This window comes from Ambystoma mexicanum, chromosome 1q, assembly GCF_040938575.1.
Source record: "Ambystoma mexicanum isolate Mex_15411 chromosome 1q, UKY_AmexF1_1, whole genome shotgun sequence".
Taxonomy (NCBI): Eukaryota; Metazoa; Chordata; class Amphibia; order Caudata; family Ambystomatidae; genus Ambystoma; species Ambystoma mexicanum.
The window spans coordinates 1525211937-1525238645 of record NC_090922.1 but is presented as its reverse complement, the minus strand read 5'-3'; the positions used below and the strand labels follow the sequence as shown (position 1 = coordinate 1525238645).

Here is a 26709-nt window from a genome sequence, read left to right as displayed (position 1 = left end):
GCTGTTTCTCTAAACATCTTATTTCTCTCTTTATGTCTTTTATCTTGCGAGCTGGGAGCTCTGTCGCCTTCTTGGCATCTAGGACAAATCCTAGGAAGTCTAAACTCTGCGCTGGTGTGGTATCCGACTTCTCTGTGTTCACTAGGAAGCCTAGTGAGCCCAGTAGATCCTGCACCCATCTTGTCTGATAGACAAATACCTCCCGATCTTCTGCTAGGAGTAAGAGGTCGTCAAGGTAGATCAGCCAGACGCCCTTCTCTCTGATTGCTGCTGCCACTGGTTTCATCAGTTTCGTGAAAGCCCAGGGAGCTGAGGCAAGTCCGAACGGCATTGTCTTGAATTGGCAGAATTGTTTTCGCCAGCGAAAAGCTAGGAATGGCCTGAACTCTTTGAGCACTGGGACTGTAAGGTAAGAGTCTTTCAGATCCAAACGCGTCAGCCAGTATCCCTCTCTCAGGCAGTCTTTGAGCTGATGTATGCCCTCCATTTTGAAGTGCCGATACATGATCCATCCATTCAGCTCCTTGAGATTTATAACTGGGCGCACCTTCTCTTTCCTGTGAACTAGGAACATATTGCTCACAAACTTCGGAGTGCTCTTGCATCTCTCTATCGCTTGCTTGTGGGCTAACTGTGCAATCTCGCTGTCTAGACATGCTTGTTCCGCCTGCGCTAATCTCCGATTCTGCGGTCTGTTCGGCTGGACCGGGGTCTCTATGAAATCTAACTGCAGCCCTCTGACTGTCTGCAAGATCCAGGCATCGCTTGAAAGCTCACGCCAATTCTCTACAAACATGCGCGTCCTTCCCCCATCGGGAGGATACTGAACCGCTCTCGCCTGGTGTAAATCCTTGACCTCGTCCTGCTCCTCTGGACCTGCGGCCTCTCAGGAATCTCTCTCTGGATGGCAAAAATGTATCCTGGCTCTTGTTTTCGCAGTATTGCGCTCTGGGGTTATGGGGTCTTCTCCCTCCTTGATTGCGACCGGCTGCACGACACCTGAAGCGGCCGGTCCCTCCAAAAACTCTACTTGGGAATATTTTACGGATCGATGCTTGGGCCTTTTCTAGTGAGGCGTATGTTCCGACAAATCGTCCCATCTCTTTCCCAAAGGTCTCTCCAAATAGGAGACCATGGGCTCCTTCTGCCACTTCATACGATGACAGATCACTCAGCTTCGAATCTATCTTGAGCAAGAGCCCCTTTCTTCTTTCTGATGCGATGACACAATTCGCATTCCGGAGAAGACAGACTGCCCTCTGTGCCCACGCTGCTAGTGCTTCTGGGTCAACCTCTTCTGTGTCCTTTGCCCTCTCTGCGAGGTCCACAATCTTGGCAAGAGGTCCTGCCAAATCGAATACTTTTTTCTTGGCAGCTTTTCCAGGACCTATCGATGCCCTTGCGGGGGTCTTGGCTCGTTTTTGAAACGAAGGTCAGCATCTTTGGGTCGAGCTCGGGGGCTTCCGCGATTTTACCTGGAAGGTCCGGTCGCGGGCACTCTGCTCGCAGGCGCTGCCTCACCTCCTTGTCAAGAGGTTTGCGCAGCCTTGCTGCCATATACTGAGCTACTCGGGGGGATGGTTGCCACTCAGTGGAGCTTGGATTGCGTATGCTGTCTGGATCGAACATATTGTCTTGAGCTTCTAGGAGGTGCTTCTCCTTCCGCGCTCTTACCCCCCACTGGGTTTAGCCCAGTCCTCTTCCTCGGCCTCCTCTTCTTCTTGCGAGGTCTGGTCCTCCATGAGCTCCTCTTCCGAGCCTGGGTCTTCTCAGATATTGTCATCCCCTGGAGTGAGGGTCATGAGGTTCGGCACTGCCTGCCTTTGTAGATAAGCTTCCTTGAGCTTAGCGAAAGCGTCAGGCACCTCTGAGGCATTTTCTACGGCCTCCTCCAAAGAGCCCCGGGGGTCGGCAGAGACTTTCCTCTTGAGGGCTATTTTACTCCCCTTATGCCCCTCTTTCAAGGGTTCTGTGGATGTGCGCTTAAAGTCTTTGGTGCTATTATCAGGCTGTGAAAGCATGGCTTCCAATGTCTCTATCCTTTCCTGAAGGGTTCTAACTCCTTCTGCCACTGCATCAACAAGGGAGCTTCCCAGCACTTGCCTGAAACTGGCAGCGAGGTCCTGAGACTGTTCCTCCTCACTCCACTCGTATTCTGACATCTACTGTGCTGTGTGCCTAAAATACCTGAGCCAGGTGTCTTAGCACGCCACTGCTCCTTTTTGATGATTCTGTAATAATAAAACCTTATTTTTTTTTTGTGGCTGCACCTCTGTATTTAAACTGCCTTCTGGCTTGTGCGAGTGTCTTCGCTTTCCACGCGCCAATCTTCTGCTTAAAAGCAGTGTAAGGGAATAAACTCAGTCTCTAGGTCTTTTCACTGCTCCTGACCTGTGAGCTGAAGCTGCTGAGCTCTGAGTGTGCTTTGGGCTTCATGGCACGGGCGATCGCAATGATCGCTGAAATCGTATCCTTATTTTTCTTTATATAAGGGTATCTGAAACTGGTGTGCTCGTACGAGCGATCTGTTTACTCCGAGCGAACGTCGCTGCAACGCCAAGTCGCTCGATGCGCGGGCCAAACTCCAAAACTCCTCCCACCCGCGGGTGGGGGCTAGTATCAAGGAACGTAGAGCTACGCGGCCCGCTGACGCCAGCTCCTCCCACCCGTGGGTGGGGGCTGTAAGGATGCATGCAAATCTGGCACGCTGGGGCTCACTGCGGGCGCCGGCTCCTCCTACCCAAGGGTGGGGGCCGGGCCTGCGAATGCCGTCGCCGCCTTTACTGTATGCTCACGCAGCTGGCTAAACCCCTGAAGTGCCGGTAATGCGACACGGGGCCGCCAGCCGCGCAGCAGAATTCCTGCTCTAACAATGAACTCATATCGTATGATTAACTCTCGCGCCGTCCTAAAACGGAAAGCCTAATTCTGTAAATGCACGCTCGTCCGTATCCATGACGCTTTATCAAAATATAAATACTGTAAACTATACTTTTTTTACACACTTTTGTGAGCAATCATTCTGTAAGATAAATATGCTTTCTGATACCAATCCTTTCACTCACACATAGTCAATTCGTACGGACATACGGAGAGGGAAGAAATAGTACTATCTGCTTGAAGAGCAGTAAAAGAAGAGGAGGAGCCAAGCACAGGAAGTGGTTTGTGACTGGCTAAGAGGGTTTGGACTACAGAGACTCATGGATTTTGTAATTCTGAAAAGGAGAAAAGTTTGTTGAACACTTTTCAAAGGTTTTATTTGTGTTTTGTTGAACTGCTGAAGAGTAGAAATAAATGAAGATGAAGCATAATGCTCGCCTCCAGTCTTGTCATAGAATCAAACACTGTACATAGTTAATAGTTACCGTTCCTGTCAAGCCCCATATTAATCTTCCATGAATTAGTAAAACGCCAGACCAGCTGCTAGTTTGCAGACCATCTTAAACAGGTTCACAAGCTGAAAAGGTGTTTCCTCGCCATATTCATCTACTCTGTTTTGTGTAAACACTGCTCTTGATGGTCCAGTGTTGGCATTCTCCATTTGCCATACTCGGGCATCAGATGCTCTGTTAAGGTTCTTGGCAGCTCAAGAAAGGGAATATTGAATTAGTATCAGCCGGTTTCTACTGAAGGTATGGAAACCTTTAGAAGCAATTGGGTATTACTGCAGGTGTGCAGCCATAGGGCGCCTACGGGTCAGACTAAAGGGTACTGCTTGAAGGACTAGCAAGGCACATCACCGAAGAAGTGCTGCTACCAATTCCATAATCGTGCACCTTAATCCACTCACAGCAACACCAGTGGAGCCCAATCTTGGGAGGAAAACCAAGAAAGACTGGGGGTCAAGTCCTGCTCCTTCCTCCCTAACTACAAGCTTCAGGTTCTGCAGAGCCCAGATGAAGTCAAATCTCAGAGCGTGGCCAGCGAATGAGCGGTGGGGTCTGTGAGAAACTGGCATTGCTCTATAAAGATTGGGGCCGGTTGTTAGGCAGATCCTCCCATTCTCAAAGCCCGCAAGCCGCTCTCTCCATTCAAGACCTGCCTCGAGGAGCCACTTTCAGGGATCCGCTATACAGGTTTACACACAGTAGCCCTTTGTGACCAACCCAAACACAGCCCCCACCACTGGGGGAGAAAGAATAAGGCAACAGAGGCGGTTATCTTCATGTAAGTTTATTTTCAAAGATACATACGCACATTGGCAGTCCACAGACAGTGGAGACTGCGGCAAAACAAAACAGGAAAAACATCCTTAAGTTACTCAAGCATTCGTTCTCCTGGAATCTTTGGGCTGGGAGCAGGCACTGCCTTGGGGCTTGGGCCAGAACCTGCCAATACTAGTCAGTGCAAAGCTATGCCAGGCAGAAGCGCAGTACGGAACTGCAGTTACAGAGGACAGGGGAATCTTCTCACCACCCCTCCCTCCCCCAGTCGCTGGGGACAGAGGGATCGAATAGGAGTAATGCCCCTTTGTGCTAGCCCCTTCCCATCACCAAGCCTCTCGCACGCCCCCCAGACATGCAGAAAGGCAAAGCAGAGAGAGTGCCCTAACTGATGGCTAACCGTCTGTAGAAGCAAAGCAAACCAGAATCATCTCCATCTGAAGACAATGTAGACATACAGCACGCTACGCTAATCACAGTCACTGTGTATACACACAAACAGCCATGCAGGTGAAAGGAACAGTTACACAAATGCTAGGTGCCTAGACGGGACGTGTGCCTAAGATGGGATGGCCTGCTTGCATTGACAAGTCGGAGGCGACTACTCCAAGGACTGTTCGTTCCACAGAAAGGCAGGTAATGAACACTAAAAGGTGGATCTTCTGCTTTCTTCAGTTTCAGAGGTGGAATAAGCCAGGTTAAAAGGGAGGCAAAATGTAGGAGGCTTTTGGGGGGCCCTGTCTCGAAAGCTAGCAGCTCTTCAAAGCAGTTGCCCCTGCTATTTGCACGAGGGGTCGCCAACTCAAAGCAGGTCTTAGTATTCAGACAGCAGCAGTGGCCAAGGCAGGAAGCTCCATGACAGGTTACGCACACCTCCTGTTCTTTACCACCAAATACACATCCTCGAGATACGAGGTGCTTGTACAGGTCATGTAGCCCAAGCCTTGCGCTGAGCAGATCGGATTCTTCAGGCTTTGTGTGATGACATTACAACACATTAAGACCACCCTGGACCAGTTAAGATTTCTCTTGGAAGGCAGGCTGAATCACAGCTTGGAGTTTCAAATAAATAAAACATGCATGCTCATAGTCTGAGCTGGAAGGACACCCAGTGCAATACTACCAAGCAGCAAAAAGCCTTCTGGGCCAACAGGCAAGGTCCTGCCAAGCCACACCTTCTGAGCCCCTCTCAGTTTGGAGGCACTGCGATTATGGGAGGCATTAGTGGGCAGCAAAGGTCAGGGGAGCCCTGGGGAACAGGGTCAGGAAGGCACAGGGGTGTCTGGTAAGGCATAAAGCATTGTGGTGAAAAGGCACAATGGAAACAGCAGTGGCAAGGGAATGTCCGAAAGGCACTTGAGCCCTGAAGGCACCAATGAGACTTGAGCTGTACATGATTGGGCTACAAACAAATGGTGCCATTTCCCAACATGCTAGTGCCTTTCAAAGGCTGGTGGGGCTGGGAAAGGACATGTCACATTTCAGGCGATAAAAAATAAAAAAAAAAAAGTAATTAACTGTGCCCTAGTCTTATCTGCCTTTTGGAGGCAACACCCAATTTAAAAAAAAAAAAAAAAAAAGATCAAACCGCTTTGTTACAGGTTAGTACGACTCCAGCCTTGTGGAGGCTCAGGGGAACCCAACCTATAGTCCATTATGGCCAGCTAAGGCCCTTCATCAACATTAGTCAACAGTGAAAAATATCATTTATTCGTTAGGAAGAAAACAGTCATAAATTAATCTTGGTTACTTCAGAGACTTATTCAGAGTTTTTCCAGATCCTCCTTCTCCTCAGCAGTCAGCTCACAGCTGGGCCCTGCCATCATAGGCTACCCCTCTTTCAAAAACCCTAAACTCAACCAGCCCCAACCCTCCATTCAAAATAGAGGACCAAATGCAACCAATCACAGCTCTCCTCTCAGGAACCGTAACCCAACAACAAATCCCAGTTTCCTCCTTTTTAGAAACCAGGCACGCCACTCAATAACAGCACCCTTTCAAAACAGACGTCCCAACGCAATCAATCACTGCTCTACTTTAAAGAAAATGTGGTCCTGTTTTTCTAATCTTTTTGAATGTTTTGAAGTGTCTATAGTTTCACTGCTTGTGAGCAGCAGAGCTAAGGCGAGATGAGGGGCAGAGTGGAGAAGGAGTATGGAATGTTCCAATACTATACTGCTTGGCGGACTCGAGAGGTGGAGGGACGCTAAGTACACTCCCCATCCACAACAAAAATGACTTAAATCTTCACAACTACAGAACAGTCAATGTCCACCGAAGGAGCAACCAGACGGCCAGTCAGAGCATGGCCTTTAATAGCACACCACATCCTGCCACAGTGATTGGTCTGCAGCATACCAAGAGGGTACTCATAAGCCTTAGATTCTTCTCAATGGTGCAGCCCAAGAGTTACTTACCTGTAACACTGATTCTGCAGCAGTGGCATCTTTCATAGACCAAATAAGGTGAAAGATGCCCATGCTGGAGATTTTATTTTTTACTTTTATTTATTTGGTACACGTTCCCCCAACCACCATTAGCTCCCAAATTCTAATGTGAAGCCTGGCACCATAGAAGCAGACATCTCTACACATGAACTTGTGCCGGGACAAGACGATATCCCAAGGTGTATAGACAAACTCAACACACCTTGGCACGGGCGCTACACTCACTGGTTCCAAAGCATTGGTTACAATCCAAAGACAACTGATATACACAGATTGGGGCACCTTTTACAGAGCCATACGAGTAGAGATGTGGGATAGATGAGGCATCAGAGGATCGAGATCACCAGTCTAGGAATGGACATGACATAGCTGGCTAACGACCAGGCCAAAAGCACTGAAACAGCTACGAACAATGACTGGGACCCTGGCTTCAGTTAGGCTGCTATGGGATTGGCTGTCTAATATCAGAACTGGTGTTGCTGAACAGTAAGGATGGCCATTGGCACAGCTGTTAAGTACACACAACTGTTTGAGGCACTTCACGTGGCTGGTGATGGTCCCAGTGGCATTCGGTGGTCAGTGTGACAGTTCAGACCATTAGTCTTGCAACTGGTTTTACGGTTAAAGTATTTTGGGCAAAAGCTGCATTGGTTGTCTTGAATCTGGTGGAGGAGGGCACCGACCCTCAATTCGCTTTGATTTTGCCATTCTGGGCCACGCCATTTTCATGGACAGTGCCATTCCGGGCACCACCCTTCTGTTGCTGAGCTACCAGGCCAGATGGCTCGGCCCCCTTGGGTAACCTCTTGCCCTTGGTGTATGCCTGGTACCAGAAGTTGGAGAAGAGAGCGAAGAAGAAGGTCCCGTAGATCCAGATGAGGTGGATGAAGATCGGAAACTGGTACGAGCAGCTTGGCATGAAGTAATACTGGGTGATGTGGATGGAAACTAAGACGAACTGGATCTGCGTGCAAAACAAAAGAAAAGCGTCAGGGAACACAATCAAGTAAGAACAGAAGCCGGAAGGGACACTAAACCCAGGAGAGAGCGACATGTGGTGGGCAAGAGGCAAGTAGAGGTTGAGGGCAGTCAGAGGAAGCAAGACCCATACTGAAAAGGTGCTTAAAAACCAAGAGTATATATTTCAAGTACATTATATTGGGGTAGCTTTGGGTGTTGCTTTGACGATGGGCGCTCAAGTTAACGGTCTGGTATGGTCAGCCTAATTTGCACTGACTACGAACATTTTTTTTTTTTTTAAGACACAGAATTCTGATTGGATGAGAATACTATAATCTACCCTGGACAAAAGCATTCTTGACAACAATCATTGAACTACACACATTTAGCAGGCCGAGTGGGGACTAATGTTTAGGCCAGGGGTCTGCAATCTTTGCATCGCCAGAATTGCAACACGCATAAGCACTAGCCAGCTTCATCAATAGTGAGGGATCATGGGATCAGTCCAAAACATCTGGAGAGCCGAAGGTTGCCGAACTCTGGTTTAGAAATTGCAGCAGGATAAAGTCCTCACTGCTTCCAAGTTAAATGACCAGCTCAAGGGAACTAAACCATTGGCGGCATACACCGCCGCAAGCCGCAAAAACTTAATAGCTTAAGGATTAGCAGTGGTACCTGGACCTCCCCAGAAGAGCACTTACAAATGTTGCCAAAAGAGATCTGAAAAGTGGGACACCCACTAGCCTTTCAGAAAGCAGTAGAAACCTGTGATTTTCAGAATTGCATTTGATTAACAGAGAGTAGTAACTGTGCGTATTAATACTATGTTTTAGTGTTCACTGATGGGGGTCATTGAAAATAGTTTATGGTTTCTACTTAGGGTTTCTTATTAAGAGATCCAATATTCATACCAGGGCCCACTTCCTTTCTCCCACTCAAACTCAGAGTGAGCCAAGAATGCTGGGCGGTTAAGAAGGTGGTCTTGTGCATCTTCACCAGGAATGCTGGTCAGTTAGGAGGACAGTCAAGCACAACACTCCTATCATTGCATTGAAACTTAGCTCCTTGTCCTCAATTAAGCCCACGACTACTGCTCTAAATCTAGGACTATCGTATCCCCATTCCGTTTGACGTCGCAAACCCTTAAGCAGAATCGACAAATCCCTCCAGTTGACTGCCATAGTTTCAGCCCAATGTATTTTGTTGCAGAGGGAATTTGTGCTCTAACCAGAGAAACATTGTCTCCATCCAACAAAGTAACAAACTGGCCAATCCTGTACAGTGCTCTCTATTTTGCAATAAAGATTCTTAAGAAATGTGTTTAGCGCCGGTACCAGCTTCTAAGCACCATCTTGGTATGTATGCTTTGCATACATTTGCAAGCGTGGAGCCTACAGACCTAAGAGGAGTGGGTGGATTTTCAAACACTTTACAGAGCCAGAAATCTGCTGGGCAGCAGAGAGATTATAGGACGGGTGGCACAGTGGCACTAGAAGAAGCAGCCCTGGGTCAGGGGCAGTTGGTAGAACATGCTCTATTTGACAGACAGTGCTTCATACAACTTTCACATTTCGTACCCTTGAGAAGGGCGGCCACGGTTATTTAGGGCTGTGGGTCAATCTAATTGAATAGATGACTGGTCAATAGGGCACAAGTTCCTACGGCTTCGATGGCTGCATGCACCAACACATCCTGTTCGGCATGTGCAACTTGCTGGTGGCCCTCACAGCATTTCCTGGCCTGTGTGACAATCACATATAGAGAATTGGCTCAGCAAAGTATTCTATTTAAGGGAAAATGCAGATTCTGTATGGAAGACCAAGTGATGTACCAGGATGGTAATGGCCCTGGGAGGGGAGTCTCTTTCCAGTTAATTCTGAAGCGAAGGCGGAGTAGTGGTGGTGATGGTGTGGAAGTCATCTGTGCCCCCTGGGCTTTTATATAGAATTTAGGGATGCCTTGGTCTGCATAAGGCATTCCATCCATCGTTGCATGTACTACCACTCTTCTGAAGCGGGCAGATTACTGAGAGGCAGTTCATGGGAAAGCGGAAGGGGGGCACATGGTCATAGTTTGTATTAGTGGTGAGCCTCACTAACCTCGAGGAGTAATCTACAATCCAAAGTGGACCTGAGCGAGCCGGCCTTCACAGGCACCAGGATATCAGAATGCACAGCGTCTGCCAGTTGCTGGTGCAACAAGAAATATGTGAATCCAGTTCTGCAGTGAACTGTGGTTTAGTCTTGTGGACATGGCAGAATTTTGGGCTGGCCATTCTCTTGTGGCACAAAGAGCGAGCCTCTGAAGAACCTCTGGTATTTTCATTGTGGCAGCCTGTGGTGCCACTTGGGAGTAGCTCTACAACTGCTTGGCCAAAGAAGATTTACCTCTGCGCCACAGGTTTACATTTCTAGAAAAAGCAGCTTAATCTGCAAGGCTTCCCTTTCACTTGCTTTACGCGCTGGGCTGTGCCACCTCCTCTGCGCAACAAGGCTGTACTGCTACCTGGGCCAAATATATTATTTCCCTCCAGTCAGCTATTCATAACCTGTGCACATTTATTTACCACAATAAATGCTATTGGCCATTTTGACTTCACTGGCCTTTCTACCACGTAAAGGGAGGAGGGGGTGACTGGGACAATGAATGATTACCATAAAATGACCTAGGAGGTCGATGGCTCAGGTGTTTTCACTGGGGCTCGAAACTTTAGCTATGACTTGGGATTTCCTGTGGCGGGAAATACAGGACACTGCAGGAAGACTGGTGCTGAAATAGCAGGTTTCCATAATGCCATGGTGCAAGGAGAGGGTGTTTACTGTGAACATGACTATGCACCTTTGCAGGTATCACCTGATGCTGGGGGTCTACACAGCCATTTAGGAGGCAGCTATGCTCTGCGGTCTGCCTGCAGTTTCGGAGTCATGTGATGCACCTCTTGGCAAAGTGTTCGAGTTCTCGTTCGCTCTCAGGGTAGTCAACGGCACCGCCATACACACTTTCCAGGTGGGCACAGAGGACAATTCATGCCTAACACCCCATTCTTCTGATGCAGAGGGTTGTTCGGATAAACTTCGGACCAGCTGCAAACTAGTGGTAATCACGTTCACCTCCTGCGGCCCAGGTCGTTCAGCACAACATTCCTAGCACTTTGCCTATGGCTCACCAATAGGCTTGGACGCCCCAGGACTTACCGCCGCCTTCTCTCTCCTTTCTGAACTTGCACATTCTGAATGCTCACAAGGCATAGTAGGTTCGTCACTCCTCCCTCCCCCTCTGCTCTTAAATATTGTGCTGTAATGTATCTCCCATCCTTGCTGCCTCCCTGCCCTGTGGGCACTTTGAAACAGTATTTTCTTATTGTATAAGCGCCTCACAAGCAAACTATATAAATAAACAAACCTTACTCCTAATCAATGCATGGATTGTGCCACTTATGCAACGATGGTGGCTCTTCTAGAGAATGTATGTGAATTAATTGACTCTATAGGACAGTGTACCCAGAGCTGGAGGGCCAGGCTCTGGCAGCACATCCTCTCCCGTGTATGCGCTACGACACCCTGTGGACCAGCAGATAGAGAGACAGAGCTCAGAAACGCTTGGAATGCAGCTGTTGGGCAGCACTTCACAGGAGGGGTACCCTTCAATCAGGGGCAGTCTCCACCCAGCCCATCCCAGCCGCTCACTCACTCACTCACCAGCTGAATTGCAGTCATGTGCTTCTTCCACCACAAGTACTTCTGGAATGAGGGGCCGGCGGCAGACAGTCCATAGTAGAAGTACATGATGACGTGGACGAGAGAGTTGATCATGGCGTGGAAGGATCCCATGCCCCCTGTAAGGAAAGAAGAGGTGAGCCTGGACACATCGAGTGTGCAAGGGTACAGACAAGGCCACAACTTTAGCAGCACTGCAACACCAATAACGCAAAACGTCTACAGCGTCCATAACCACAGCCCCCATACTGCTACAAAGATCCCATCTATACGCCACATAGGCACACATCGTACCCGCAAGTCACAACAGCCAAGATGTCACCGAATTCTGTATTAGTCACAGAAGCACTCCAGCAATGCTGCTGGCATCACAGGCACACAACACTAACACTAAAAAACACAGAGGATACAAGCGTATACGTATTGGCAGCACCAGTAACAGTGGCCACACACAGAATCTACAAGTTAATGCGAAAGGACATTTGTACCGCGCACTATCACCACCGGAGTGGTCCCCTGGCGCTCTGGCGGCTTTGAAAGAGGAGGGGGGGGGGGGGGGGGGGGGGTTGAGTTAGTGGGAGGAAGCAGGAAAAGTGCGAGAGAGCAGTGATGTGCTGTTGGCGGCCTCAGCCCGGTGGGTCCGTTGGCTGGGCCTAGGGTGTTTGCGGCCTGTAGTCGTTGTGTACTGTTGTGCAAGACGATGTGTTTTTGTTTTGTTGTTGCAATGTAGTGAAGTTTGTGCGGTTTGTTGTGCTGTAGGTTTTGGTTGCGTTTGGTTTGGAGTTTGAGAGGTGTATGCAGTACGAGAAATTGTTAGTAGGGTTGGTTAGTTTGCGTCTCTATCCTGAATTGAGGTGCTCGGCTTGCATAGTCTCCCCTGATGCGTCTATGTCCTGCTCTGGGTCGGACTGGCATACAAGGTTCCTTACTCCTCTGGCCCCCACCTCTAACAAGCTCTCTCATAGCTCCCCTTATCTTCCCTTCGTACTCCTGTGGCCAGTGCACCTGCCAATGTCAACCTCTGAAGTAGTGGGGTGATTGCCAATATCTCGACAATTCCACACCACTGTGGTACCTGGCGGTAATTAAGGGGCGGGCGAAAGTGTTGGTGGGATTGTCTGGATTGGTTGACTCAGTCTCTGTGACAAGTGACAGAGGTCCCTAGACATATTCCCACCTGCAGTTGTCGCCTAGTAGTCACCATGTCCCAAAGGTTCTTCTGACTGTGCTGTGTTACAAAACAAAATAAATATGATGGCTACAGTAGCCAAATTCCTACCCCAATACTGCAACCATAACGCTGGACAACCACCAACATCACATTTCCATCTCAAGAACACAAGTAGAGCTACATCCAGATAACCTCAAAAGTCCCGCTAGTAGGGCAACTGGTGTCCCAACCGCAACCCAATAAGAAATCCACAACAGCGATTGCGATAATAGCAAAACGCCAGCACTCCGACATATCCAAAGCCCTACTGGTGCACCCCCAACTGAGCAACAATCCAAACCCAGCCACCATCACTGGGACCCAACATGCCACAGCCACAGCCACTCCCCCACCCTGCCCCCCACAAACATACAAAACCAGCTAAACAATAAATGCATCCAACCCAGCTATTCATAGCCTTCACACTGCCACATTCCACTGTGGACACGATGCAAATAACCCCACTAACTAAGCCAGGAGGGACACTTCCACTGTGAGAAAAGACATCCTAGGGAGAAGCGAAGAAATCCATGTGTACAAAAAGCATTGCTGGACTGGACGTGGTAGACCAGGTGATGATGGGGAAACATAGAAACAGATCTGCGTGGGTGGGGGGCGGTAAGGGTTCAAAACACATTTTTGAATAATAGCCTAGATCCAGAATTTACATAACAGATTCACATTGTGTAATCCTGTCAGATAACAAAGTAGATGGGTGTGCGGGAGTTAAGGGGTCTCTAGAACAAGGCTAAAACTCCAATAGAATAGTTCAATAGATGGAAGGAACACGTTACTTACCTGTAACTGTTGTTCTCCAGCATGGGTCTGGCATGGATTCACATGCTCATGAATATTCCCCGTTGTCAGGCCGGGAATCCTCGGTATAGAAAAAAAATCAGTATCAGTTTCGTTTCTGATCTGTCTTTCTTAGTAGTAACCAATCACTGGTCTCTGGGTCATACTGCCCCCAGACAATGACTGCCCTCTCCCTAAGCCCCGCCTCCAGCAGCCATCCTCAGATTTGGTAGCACGTAAAGTGGCAGTATGACCAAGTGAAGAGCCGCAGAGGGGTAGGCGGGAGGGTTCGCATGTGAATCCATGCCAGACCCATGCTGGAGAACAACAGTTACAGGTAAGTAACTTGTTCCTTCTCCAGCATGGGGTCTGGCATGGATTCACATGCTCATGAATAAGAGAATACATAGCGGTACACATGCACAACCACGGGAGGTGGCAACAGGCTCAACATTAAGCAATACAACAACTCAACATTAAGCAACTCTTACCTCCTCGCCAGGCTCACCTTAGGCGAACAGGTTGCGCAGCACTGCTTGGCCGACCCTGGACTCCTCCCTGGAGTCCCGATCGACGCAGTAGAATCTTGTGAAGGTGTGCGTCGACCTCCACATCGCAGCCCTGCAGATGTCCATCAGGGGCACACCAGACAGGAACGCCGTGGTAGCAGCGATCGCTCTGGTCGAATGGGCTCTCAGACGGCCGGTCAGCTGTCGGTTTGCCAACCGGTGACAGTGCATGATGCAGCCGGAGAGCCATCTGGAAATGGAAGTCTTTGAGAGAGCCTTCCCTTGATTCACAGTCCCAAAGTTCACAAACAGTTGTGACGTCTTCCGAAAACTCTTTGTGCGGTCCACGTAGAACTTCAGCGCTCTAGCTACATCCAGCGAGTGCAAAGTCATCTCAGCCGGCGACGAAGGCGACGGGAAGAAAACTGGCAACACCAAGGGCTCGTTGAGGTGGAAGTCCAACGGCACCTTGGGCATAAAGGATGGGTGTGTCCTCAGCACCACCCTCGTGTCATGAAAAGTCAAGTATGGATGCTTGCAAGATAGGGCCTGGATCTCTCCCACTCGTCGTGCGGAGGTGATGGCCACGAGGAAAGCGGACTTCCACGACAGGAACTTCAAAGGCGCCGAATGCATAGGCTCGAATGGGGCCCCCATGAGCTTGGACAGCACCACATTAAGCTCCCACGCCGGGGCAGGAGCCTTCACCGGCGGGAATGATCGGAATAGTCCCTTCATGAATTCTTTCACCAGGCGATGAGACCACAAGGACGCCCGTCCCGTCGTCCTGGTATATCGGGAGATTGCAGCCAGATGTATTTTGATGGAGGCGTGAGCCAGTCCAGCTTTGGCCAGCAACAGTAGGTACGGCAGTACTTGAGGGGCCGTAATCCGCAGAGGGTTAATCTTCTGTGCACGGCACCAGACAGAGAACCTCTTCCATTTATGTCCATAGCACGAGGACGCCCTGGCCTTTGCAAGAACCTCTCTGAAGTCGGCCGGGATGTCGTACCCTCCAAACTCTAGTGCTGCAGGAGCCAGGCCTGCAAGTTCAGCGACTCCGGGTTGTGGCGAAGAATGGCTCCTCCTTCTCTGGAGAGAAGGTCTGCGTCCGTCGGCAGCTTGACTGGTGGGGACGTTGACAAGTCCAGAAGGTCCGGGAACCAGATCTGCCTCGGCCACGCCGGTGCGACGAGGATCATCCTGCACCGGGACCTCTTGAGCTGGTTGATGAGCCGGAGCAGCAACGGCAGCGGAGGGAACGCATAAAGAAATAGGCCGTCCCAGGGGAACGAGAAAGCATCGCCCATGCTCCTCGGCTGGGGGAACCTGCTGGCGAACCTCCGGCACTTGGAATTCGTCACCGTCGCAAAGAGATCGATTTGGGGTTCGCCCCATCGTCGATCCACTTGATCCCGGTGTAGTTCCCACTCGTGGCACGAGCGCAGCTCCCTGCTGAGTGAGTCGGCGATCGTGTTTTTTATTCCTGCCAGATGAAGAGGCACCAGAAACATCCCTTGGGCGACGGCCCGATGCCACAGATCCTGGGCTTCCTTGGATAGGGCCGGGGACCTGGTTCCCCCCTGCTTCTGGATGTAGAACATCGTGGTGGTGTTGTCGGTGAAGATCCTCACCACCTTGCCCTTGAGGGACGGAAGAAAGGACCTGAGGGCCCAGAACACCGCGCGGAGCTCCAAGATGTTGATGTGGAGAGACTTCTCCGGGAGCCAAAGGCCTCTCGTGTGAAGATCTCCGTAGTGTGCTCCCCAACCTTCCAGGGAGGCGTCCGTCGTCACCGTCACCTGGTGAGCTGGGGTCTGAAAGTCTGTGCCCGCCGATAGAGGGGCGCGGGTACTCCACCACCGGATCGCCTGACGGAACGTCTCCTTGAGAGGGATCCTGTCCTCGAAGCTGCCCGTCGACTGGATCCAGCGGGCATCGAGGAACTCCTGTAAGGGTCTCATCCGAAGCCTGCAAAGGCGCACCAAATAAATGCAGGAGGACATCTTCCCGAGGAGGAACTTGATATATCATACCTTGGCCATGTCTGTGGCCAGAAGACGCTGCACTTTGCCCAGAATGGTCCTGGTCCTTTCCTCCGACGGCGAGGCCAGCCGCGCCACTGTGTCGAGCTTGGCTCCCAGAAACAGGGCGACTTGCGACGGAACCAGGTGGGATTTTGGAAAGTTGGAGAATCCCAGGTCTGTGAGCAGCTGGACGGTCTTCGCAGTGTGCCCCACGGCAAGCTCCCTTGTCCTTGCCCGGATGAGCCAGTCGTCCAGGTAGGGGTAGACGTGGATCCCCTGTAGGCGCAGCCGCGCCGCCACCAGTGCGAGGCACTTGGTGAACACCCTGGGTGCTGACTTCAATCCGAACAGGAAGGCCTTGAACTGGTAGTGCCGCCCTTGGACCACGAATCTGAGGAACTTTTGGTGTCTTTTTAGAATGGGGAATGTGGAAGTACGCATCCTCCAAGTCCAACGACGACAGGAAATCGCCCTCCTCCAGCTGTCCCAGCACATGCTGGAGAGTGACCATACGGAACTTCTGTGCCTTGATGTACTTGTTCAGTCGTCGTAGGTCCAGGATGGGGCGCCATCCTCCTGTCTTCTTTTTTACGAGGAAGTACCTTGAGTAAACTCCGGAGCCCCGAAGCCTCTTTGGGACGAGCTCGATGGCACCCTTCTTGAGCATCGCCCTTACTTCCAACAGTAGTTGAGGGACGTGATTGTCCCTACTGGCCACGGGTGGAACGCGAGGGCACTTCTTCTGAAACTCGAGGGCGTGCCCTTGGGCCAGGGCGTCCAGCACCCAACGGTCGGTGGAGATGGACTCCCACACGCTGACGAACCTCGCCAGCCGGCCTCCCACCGGGGTGCTTCGGCGGGGGCCCGACCCCACAGTCGGTTCAATCTTGTTTGGAGGCCGCCTTGCCTCCTTGACCTTGTCGATGACGACGGGCACCACCTGACTTGCCGCGTCCCCTGTAGGCTTCCTGGGACGAAGATCTTGCCGCTTGGGGGTAAGTGGAGGAGCCACTGCCGGATCCCTTGGAGGCACCTTGTCTGCCTCCGGAGCTCCGAAAGGACGGCCGTCGTTGTTGGAGCACTCCCAGTGCCCGGGCAGTCTCTGTCTGTCTTGATGGCCTGAAGGGACTCATCAACCGCCTTCCCAAACAGGTTGTTCCCGTCGAAGGGCATGTCCAAAACCTTGGTTTGTACGTCCTGGCGGAAATCCGTGGCCATGAGCCATCCTCATCGTCTCAAGTAAAAGCTGTTGCCCAACTGACGGAAACCGGTGTCGGCGATGTCCGTTGCCACCATGATGGCATGGTCCGAAGCAATCTCCCCCTCCTGTAGGATTTCAAGGGCCTCAGCCCTTTTGGCATCCGGAAGAAAGTCTAACAGAGGGGCGATTTTGAACCACAACTCCGTCGTAGCGGGCTACGATAGCCAGGGCGTTGGCCGCCTTGATAGTCGTCGCTGCGGATGAGATGACCCGTCGTCCCATCGTGTCCAACTTCCTGCCCTCGCCGTCCGGCGGGTAAGTTGATGTCGAGGCCGATGCTCCCCCAGCTTTCTTTTTTACCGCCGCCGAGACGACCGAATCCGGGGTAGGTTGTGCCCGAAGGCACAAGGGGCAGCGTCGGGGACCCGGTACTTCTTCTCGTACCGGTCCCTCTTTGCCGGCGCCGTGGCGGGGTTCTTGAGGAGGGCGAGCCCCTCATCCCAGATGTGATCAAGAAGCGGTACGGCGAGGACCGTCTTCCTTTTAGCCTCGCGCCGTTGGTATAGGAACCTTTCTTCTTTTCTGCTGGGCAGAGCTGGAAAAGCTTGGATGCCCTGGAAATTATGGCATGAAAGGATCCAATCTCGTTGGGCGGGGATGCCCGAGCAGGGGGCGATGGGGGAAACGTCCCGTCGTCGCTTCTGTCGTCATCTGTACCTGTCGTAGCCGTGTCCGTGCCTGTATCATCCCTGTGGGTAGTAGACCGGGGGAAGGCAGAGCAGGCCGCAGAGGTGGCGTAGGATGCGTCCTCCTCCTCTTATGCGGTGGACCCTCTGAAGGTCCTGGCTCCGGTTCCCCCGTCGGGTCTGGCTCAGGTACCTCCGTCGGGGGAAGGGGCAACCTTGTCCTTATCTCCGAGCATAAGGACTGCATCGCTGACATAATTGCCGCCGAGGTGTCCTGCGGCGCCGGAAACTACGGGCGTGAGGGCTCTTGAGGAGCCTCGTCGGCGACACCGTCGCTCTCTTCGTTGCCCTCGGCAGGATCCCTCCCGATGCGCTGGGACTCTTCCACGACTTTGATGAGCTCTTCTTCAGAGGTCGTGTCCGTATCCACGATGGCCACCAGCCCCTCCCCCACCTTTTCCAACGAGGACTTCGTGTGGGTCTTCTCAATGGGCTTGAAAGACGACTCCCTCTGCGGTGGCAGGGAGACTCTGGGTCCTGAGGGCGCCTCCACTGGTGTAGCCTCCACAGGCTGAGCCAGGGCCGCGGCGGCATCCTCAATCGAGGTCTTAGCAGGGTGAATTAAGGCCATCGTCACCTTCTGGACGCCTGGGGCCTTCACCTTGGGAGGAGGGTCCGAGCCTCGCTCCCCCTCTGCCGGAATCATCGAGATCGACCGGGGCATCTCCAGAAGCTTTGCCGGGTTCTCGGACTTCCTCTTACCCGAGCCAGAGCGTTGGCTTGTGGTTGATGGCGCCGGGGAGGATGCGCCCTGCCTGGCAGCCAAGGAGCCTGACCGTTCGGCGCTCCCGGTGCCCGCGGACTCGCGGTGCTTAGCCTTTTGTTGGGCCCCCGTCGTCGGGACACCCTCACAGGACTTAGAAGACCGCTCGGACTTCTTTTTCTTCTTCTCGCCTGACGGGCTCTTCCCTTCCAGCCAGTTGGCGAAACGGAGGTGGCGATCCTTCATGGTCCACTCCAACATGTTCCCACAAAACGCACAGTCCTGCTCCTTGTGCGTCTTGTCCTCATGGAGACAGAGGCATAACGAATGCTCGTCCTCCTTGAAAACATTCTGAAGCTGGCATCCAGGGCAGGTCCTGAACAGCTTCCGGGCATCAAGCTTCCTTTCTCCTGGGCCATGTCCGGGGTAGGCCTCGGAACTTCTGGAATCCTCCAAAAGCGTAACGACGAAATCTTCACCCTTGAGGGGCGTAGAAAACTCTGAAACGAATCCCTGTTGATCGGATGTAGAAACGGTGGAGCTTGAACCTCTATTTAACCGAAAAATGAGAAAAATCTCCTGAAAAAGCGCGAAAACGCAGCAAAAGCTTGAGAGCTACAGCACAAGGACTCCCAACACTTGAACGTGCAGTAAAAATCTGAAGATGGCTGCCGGAGGGGGCTTAGGGAGAGGGCAGTCATTGGCTGGGGGCAGTATGACCCAGAGACTAGTGATTGGTTACTACTAAGAAAGACAGATCAGAAACGAAACTGATACTGATTTTTATCTATACCGAGGATTCCCAGCCTGACGGGGAATATTCATGAGCATGTGAATCCATGCCAGACCCCATGCTGGAGAATGTCTTTGATGGGCAAGGAAGGGGGCATAAGAGCATTCTGGTGGCACAGGGCAAGTAGAGCAAAAGAGAAATCGAGAAAGGAGAGGGGCTGGGACTGGTAGGTTGCAGAGTGACAATTGAGTCAGAGAGGGGAAAGTACAGTAAGATTGAGTGAGATAAGAGTATGAGAGAGGGAATGGGATGGACCAACGCATAAAGTTGCATGGAGAGCTATCCTACTTGGTGTTGGTAGATAGAGGTGGGGGAAGGAATGGAGAGAGCAAAAAGGGTGTGTGTTGCAGTTGACAACATTTGTGGAGGGATGGAGTAAGTTTGCAGAGCACTAGTGTAGAGATTTGAAATTTAGTTGAGTGGTGTATGAGGTGTGGGCAGATTTTCTAATGTTCAGTAGGTTGAGCCTGGCTGCAGTAGCCATGATCTGGAAGAGTTTTGGGTCACTGTCAGAGAAAGCCAAGTATGTGAGCCTTCGGTGAGGAAGCTCAGGGAAAATGAGAGAAAAACGGGAGTGGGATATGTTAATCCCTAAAAATAGTAGAATATTAAAATATCAAAAGGCAAATCTGTGTGCATCCTATGAGCGGCGTGGAGGACTCACATCGGTCATGGTATGTTTAGTGAATTGTCAAAGTGGACAGGTTTGGATTTGGTGGACAATGCTACTAATTCGGGAAAGATCAAGTGACCTAGTCCAGGTCCTCCAACTACTCCAACGTGGAGAGCATGGATTGAGTGGCGAAAAACCTTGCGGATTGCCCCTCTTCTCTGGTCAGATAAAGTCACTGGCAGGGACCAAGTGTGTCTGTATCAGAAGACTGGACAACTCTTGCATCTCAAGAATGCCTAGACTAGTTCCCCAACAGTGTGGCACACAGATGGGAGATGCCGATTTATAAGGTTAAGCAGTAGCCATGAATGACAGATTTGCACAAACATTCCAGGGCTTCTGGATGAATGAGAAGGTGAATAAACACAATATGAAGCTCAACTGCCTTGAGACTTCCTCCAAAAGGTGAGCCATTTAACATGGTCCTGTCTCACTAGGCTGAACGTCTGTGGGTACTGCTACAGTGAAAGTGTTATTTTCCACTCCCCCTGATAATCTTAACCATGTGATGTACCGCAAGAGGTTGCCACTACTTTTGATGGGGGAAGCCCCTTTCCATGAACCTTGGGAGGGGAGGCCACTGCCCGATATTCCCCCCTGGGTGTTGTGCTCAGCGGGATGATCGCATGGGGAGGGAGAACCCCATTGAGAGTAGTGACCAGCTTGGGAAAACGCATTAGCCTTTCCCCCCCTCCCTCTAAACCCATCCTTCTCCACATCACCCGAGACTCCCATATGCTATTGTGGTATATCCCATATAAAACTACGGAGACGAGGAAGAAGCTGCAAAGAATAATTATCACCAACGCAAATGACAGTGCGCGCTCTAGCCTTTGCCAGGACCCAATTTGCCCACTGCCATACAGAGAGGGGATCTGAGAATGACTTCTTTGTTCTTGGTCTGCACGAACCACGAGAGGCTGCAGGTATGCAGAGGGAGAACAACATTCCATAACAGCCACGTGAAGGGGGTCTGGGATACACAGTGGAAAAGGAACAAGTTACTTACCTGTAACTGTTGTTCTCCAGCATGGGTCTGGCATGGATTCACATGCTCATGAATATTCCCAGTCGTCAGGCTGGGAATCCTCGGTAAAGAAAAAACCAGTATCAGTTTCGTTTCTGATCTGTCTTTCGTAGTAATAACCAATCACTGGTCTCTGCGTCATACTGACCACAGCCAATGATTGCCCTCTACCTAAGCACCGCCTCTGGCAGCCATCTTCAGATTTGGAAGCACGTGAAGTGGCAGTATGACCAAGTGAAGAGCCACAGAGGGGTAGGCGGGAGGGTTCGCATGTGAATCCATGCCAGACCCATGCTGGAGAACAACAGTTACAGGTAAGTAACTTGTTCCTTCTCCAGCATGGGGTCTGGCATGGATTCACATGCTCATGAATAAAGAATACATAGCAGTACACACATGCACAACCACGGGAGGTGGCAAAGGCTCAACATTAAGCATTACATCAAACCCAACATTAAGCATCTTACCTCCTCACCAGGCTCACCTCAGGCGAACAGGTTGCGCAGCACTGCTTGGCCGACCCTGGACTCCTCCCGGGAATCCCGATCGACGCAGTAGAGTTTCGTGAAGGTGTGAGTCGACCTCCACGTAGCAGCCCTGCATATGTCCAGCAGGGGCACACCAGAAAGGAACGCCGTGGTGGCTGCGATCGCTCTGGTGGAATGGGCTCTCGGACGGCCAGGCAGCGGTCGGTTTGCCAACCGATGCCAGTACATGATACAGCCGGAGAGCCATCTGGAAATGGAAGCCTTCGAGAGAGCCTTCCCCTGATTGACAGGTCCAAAATTCACAGAGAGTTGTGACGTCTTCCGAAAACACTTTGTGCGGTCCACGTAGAACTTCAGCGCTCTAGCCACATCCAGCGAGTGCAAAGTCCTCTCAGCCGGCGACGAAGGCGACGGGAAGAACACAGGCAACACCAAGGGTTCGTTGAGATGGAAGTCCGACGGTACCTTGGGCATGAAGGAGGGGTGCGTCCTGAGCACTACCCTCGTGTTGTGAAAAGTCAAGTACGGGGCCTTGCAGGAAAGGGCCTGGATCTCTCCCACCCGTCGTGCGTAGGTGATGGCCACAAGAAACGCTGTTTTCCACGACAGAAACTTCAACGGGGCCGAGTGCAGAGGCTCGAACGGAGGTCCCATGAGCTTGGTCAGCACCACGTTGAGCTCCCACGCCGGGGCCGGAGCCTTCACCGGCGGGAACGATCTGAACAGTCCCTTCATGAACTCTTTCACCAAGACGATGAGACCACAAGGACGTCCGGCCCGTGGTCCTGGTGTATCGGGAGATCGCAGCAAGATGAATCTTGATGGACGCGTGTGCCAGTCCAGCTTTGGCCAGCGTCAGCAGGTACGGCAGTACCTGGGGAGCCGTAATCCGTAGAGGGTTAATCTTCTGTGCGTGGCACCAGACAGAGAACCTCTTCCATTTGTGTCCGTAGCATTTAAGAGTCGAGGACGCCCTGGCCTTTGCAAGAACCTCTCTGCAGTCGGCCGGTATGTCGTATCCTCCAAACTCTAGCGCTGCAGGAGCCAGGCCTGCAAGTTCAGCGATTTCGGGTCGTGGTGGAGGATGGCGCCTCCTTCCCTGGAGAGCAGATCCGCGTCCACCGGCAGCTTGATTGGCGGGGACGCTGACAAGTCCAGAAGGTCCGGGAACCATATCTGCCTCGGCCACGCAGGTGCGACGAGGATCATCCTGCACCGTGACCTCTTGAGCTGGTTGACGAGCCGGATTAGCAGTGGCAAAGGAGGGAACGCGTAGAGCAACAGGCCCTCCCAGGGGAACGAGAAAGCATCGCCCATGCTCCTCGCCTGGGGAAACCTGCTGGCGAACCTCCGGCGCTTGGAGTTCGTCGCCGTCGCGAACAGGTCGATCTGGGGTGTGCCCCACCGTCGGAAGAGGCGATCCACTAGATCCTGCCGTAGTTCCCACTCGTGGCACGAGTGCAGCTCCCTGCTGAGTGAGTCGGCGATGGTGTTTTTTATCCCTGCCAGATGAAACGGCACCAGAAACATCCTTTGGGCGACGGCCCAATGCCACAGGTCCTGCACCTCCTTGGACAGTGCTGGGGACCTGGTTCCGCCCCGTTTCCTGATGTAAAACATGGTGGTGGTGGTGTTGTCGGTGAAGATCCTCACCACCTTGCCCTTGAGGGACGGAAGGAAGGACCTGAGGGCCCAGAACACTGCACGGAGCTCCAGGACGTTGATATGGAGGGACTTCTCCGTCGGGAGCCAGAGGCCTCTCGCGTGCAGATTTTCGGTGTGCGCTCCCCACCCTTCCAGGGAGGCATCCGTGGTCACTGTCTCCTGGTGGTCTGGGGTCTGGAAGTCCATGCCCGCCGTCAGATGCGCGCGGGTGCCCCACCACCGGACCGCTCGGCGGAAACTCTCGTCGAGTGTGATCCTCTCCTCGAAGCCGCCCGTTGTTTGGATCCAGCGCGCGTCCAGGAACTCCTGCCACGGGCGCATCCGGAGCCTGCACATGGGAATGAGGTAGATGCAAGAGGACATCATTCCGAGGAGGGACTTGATGGACCTCACCTTGGCCGCGTCGGAAACCAACATCCGCTGTACCTTGCCCAGGATGGACCTGGTCCTTTCCTCCGACGGGGAGGCCAGAAGGGACACTGTGTCGAGCTTTGCTCCCAGAAACAGTGCGTTTTGCGTGGGTACCAGGTGGGACTTGGCGTAGTTCACGGAGAATCCCAGGTCCGTGAGAAGTTGGACGGTCCTTGCTGTGTGCTCCACGGCGAGCTCCCTCGTCTTGGCTCGGATGAGCCAGTCGTCCAGGTAGGGGTAGACGTGGAACCCCTCGCGGCGCAGCTGCGCCGCCACCGGTGCAAGGCACTTGGTAAATACCCTGGGTGCCGACCGTAGTCCGAAGGGGAGGGCTTTGAACTGGTAGTGACGCCCTTGGACCACAAACCTGAGGAATTTTCGGTGCCCCTTTAGGATGGGAATATGGAAGTAGGCATCCTCCAAATCCAACAACGACAGGAAGTCTCCTTCCTCCAGCTGACCCAGGACGTGCTGGAGGGTGACCATCCGGAATTTCTGCGCCTTGATGAACTTGTTCAGACGTCGCAGGTCTAGGATGGGGCGCCATCCTCCCGTCTTCTTCTTCACGAGGAAGTATCTCGAGTAAACTCCGGAGCCCCGACGCCTCTTTGGGACGAGTTCGATGGCGCCCTTCCTGAGCAACGCCTTTACCTCCAGGAGAAGCTGAGGGACGTGAAGCTCTTTCCTGGCCACAGGGGGGACGCGCGGGCACCTTCTTTGAAACTCGCGCGTGTGGCCCCGGGCTAAGGCGTCCAGCACCCAACAGTCGGTGGAGATGGACTCCCACACGCTGACGAAGCTCGCCAGCCGGCCTCCCACCGGGGTGCTTCGGTGGGGGCCCGACCCCACGGCCGGTTCAATCCTGTTTCGACGAGGCTTTGCCGCCTTGACCTCCTTGGCGACGACGGCGGGGTCCACCAGACTTGCCTCGTCCTCTGTAGGCCTCCTGAGACGACGAGCGGGCCGCTTGACGGTAGGTAGAGAAACCGCCGCCGGAACCTTTGGTGCGTCCTTGCCTCCGCTGCTCCGAAAGGGCGTCCGTCGTTGCTGTAGAACCCTAAGGGCCCGGGCCGTTTCAGTGTCCGCTTTAATGACCTGAAGGGAATTGTCCACTGTTTTCCCAAACAGGTTGTTCCCATCGAAGGGCATGTCCAGGACTCTGGTCTGTACGTCTTGACGGAAGTCCGTAGCCTTGAGCCATCCACGCCGCCTAAGGCACACGCCGTTGCCCAACTGGCGAAACCCAGTGTCGGCGATGTCCGTCGCAATAGTGATGGCGTGGTCTGACGCCACCTCACCTTCCTGTAGGATCTCCAGGGCATCCGCCCTCTTGTCGTCCGGTAGGAAGTCCAGCAGGGGAGCCAGTTTGTACCATAGCTCCCTGTCGTACCGGGCCACGATAGCCAAAGCGTTGGCCGCTTTAATCGGCGTCGCTGCAGACGAGATGACCCTGCGTCCCATAGCGTCCAATAGCGTCCAATTTCTTTCCCTCGCCGTCCGGTGGGTAAGTCGATGTGGAGGCCGCACCCCCCCGCGCTTTCTTCCTGGCCGCCGCGGAGACGACGGAGTCCGGGGTAGGCTGCGCCCGGAGGCACAGGGGGGCCGCGTCCGGGACCCGGTACTTCTTCTCGTACCGGTCTCTTCTAGCTGGCGTCGTGGAAGGGTTCTTGAGGAGGGCGAGGCCCTCATCCCAAATGTCGTCCAGTAGAGGCACCGCGAGGACCGTCTTCCTCTTGGCCTCGCGCCTTTGATAAAGGAATCCTTCCTTTTTCTTCTCCTCAGGGCAGAGTTGGAAAAGCTCGGATGCCCTGGCGATCATGGAGTGGAACGATCCAATCTCGTCGGGTGGAGAAGCCCTGGGGGGAGGTGACGACGGGAGATCCTCGTCGTATACCTCGTCGTCCGTACCCGTCGCTGTCGTGTCAGTCCCCGTATCATCCCCTCGGGTGGACGGGGAGGAGGGCTGGGCGGGTCGCGACGGCTGAAAAGGAGGTGGAGGGTGAATCCTTTTCTTGGGAGGGGTAACACCAGAAGGTCCCGGTTCCGGATCCCCCGACGGGAGAGGTTCCTCCGTCGGCAACGGTAGTCTCGTCCTTATCTCTGAGCATAAGGACTGTATAGCCAACAAAATGGCCGCCGAGTTGTCTTGCGGCGCTGGCAGAGGGGAATCCGACGGGCGATCAGGGGGCCCGTCGGCACCCTCGATGCTGTCGTCGTCACCTGCGTCGGGATCCATCCCGACGGGCCGGTCTTCATCCACGCCAAGGCCGTGGCTTAAGACCTCGATCAGCTCTTCCTCTGAAGCCGAATCTACGACGACACCCTGCCCCCCCTTTTTCTTCCCCGCCGGGGATTTCACGGGGGTCCTATCGATGGGCACAAAAGAGGACTCCCTCCGAGGTGGCAGGGAGACTCTGAGCCCCGAGGTCGCCACCACTGGTGTAGCCCCCACAGGCTGAGCCAGGGCCGCCGCGACAGTATCGATAGAGGGCTTGGCCGGATGGATTAAGGCCTTCACCACCTTAGGGGCGCTCACCGCCTTATCCTTGAGGGGGGGGGGGACACTGCCTCGCTCCCCCTCAGATGGGGCCTTCGAGCTCGACCGTGGCCTCTCCAGGAGCTTCGCCGGGTGCTCGCCCTTCCTCTTACCCGACCCAGAGCGTTGGCTCGTGGCTGAAGGTGCCGGGGAGGGTGTGCCATGCCTGGCGCCCGTGGAGCCCGACCGTTCGGCGCTCCCGGTGCCAGCGGACTCGCGGTGCTTGGCCTTGTGTTGGACCCCCGTCGCCGGGGCGTCCTCAAAGGTCTTAGAAGACCGCTTCGATTTCTTCCTCTTCTTCTCGCCTGACGGGCTCTTCCCTTCCAGCCAGTTGGCGAGGCGTTGGTGGCGGTCCTTCATGGTCCGCTCCGACATATTGCCGCAAAACGCACAGTCCTTCTCCACGTGCGTCTTGTCCTCATGTAAGCAGTAGAGACAAAAGGAGTGTTCGTCCTCCTTAAAGACGTTCTGCAGCTGGCATCCAGGGCAGACCCTTAACAGCTTTCCGGGCGTCGAGCTTCCCTTCTCCTGGGCCATGTCCGGGCCTGAGAAGCTTCTGGAGTCCTCCAAAACGTAGCTCGACGAAATCTTCACCCTTGAGGTGCGCAGACGAATCCGACACGGGTCCCCGTTGATCGG

General features: G+C 53.1%; 1 protein-coding gene across 3 annotated transcripts in view; it reads right to left on the bottom strand.

Annotated features, from left to right (window-relative positions):
- Positions 1-4157: 4157 nt before the first annotated feature.
- Positions 4158-26709, bottom strand: part of ELOVL1 (ELOVL fatty acid elongase 1) — a 228062-nt gene continuing 205510 nt past the window's right edge. For all 3 annotated transcript variants that reach the window (XM_069642437.1, XM_069642436.1, XM_069642438.1), the window contains exons 7-8: positions 11269-11405; positions 4158-7574 (exon numbers count right to left, since the gene is read on the bottom strand). In XM_069642437.1, the coding sequence (XP_069498538.1) occupies positions 7296-7574; positions 11269-11405 (416 nt within the window). In that variant the 3' untranslated portion in view covers positions 4158-7295. The remainder of the gene's footprint in view (positions 7575-11268; positions 11406-26709) is intronic.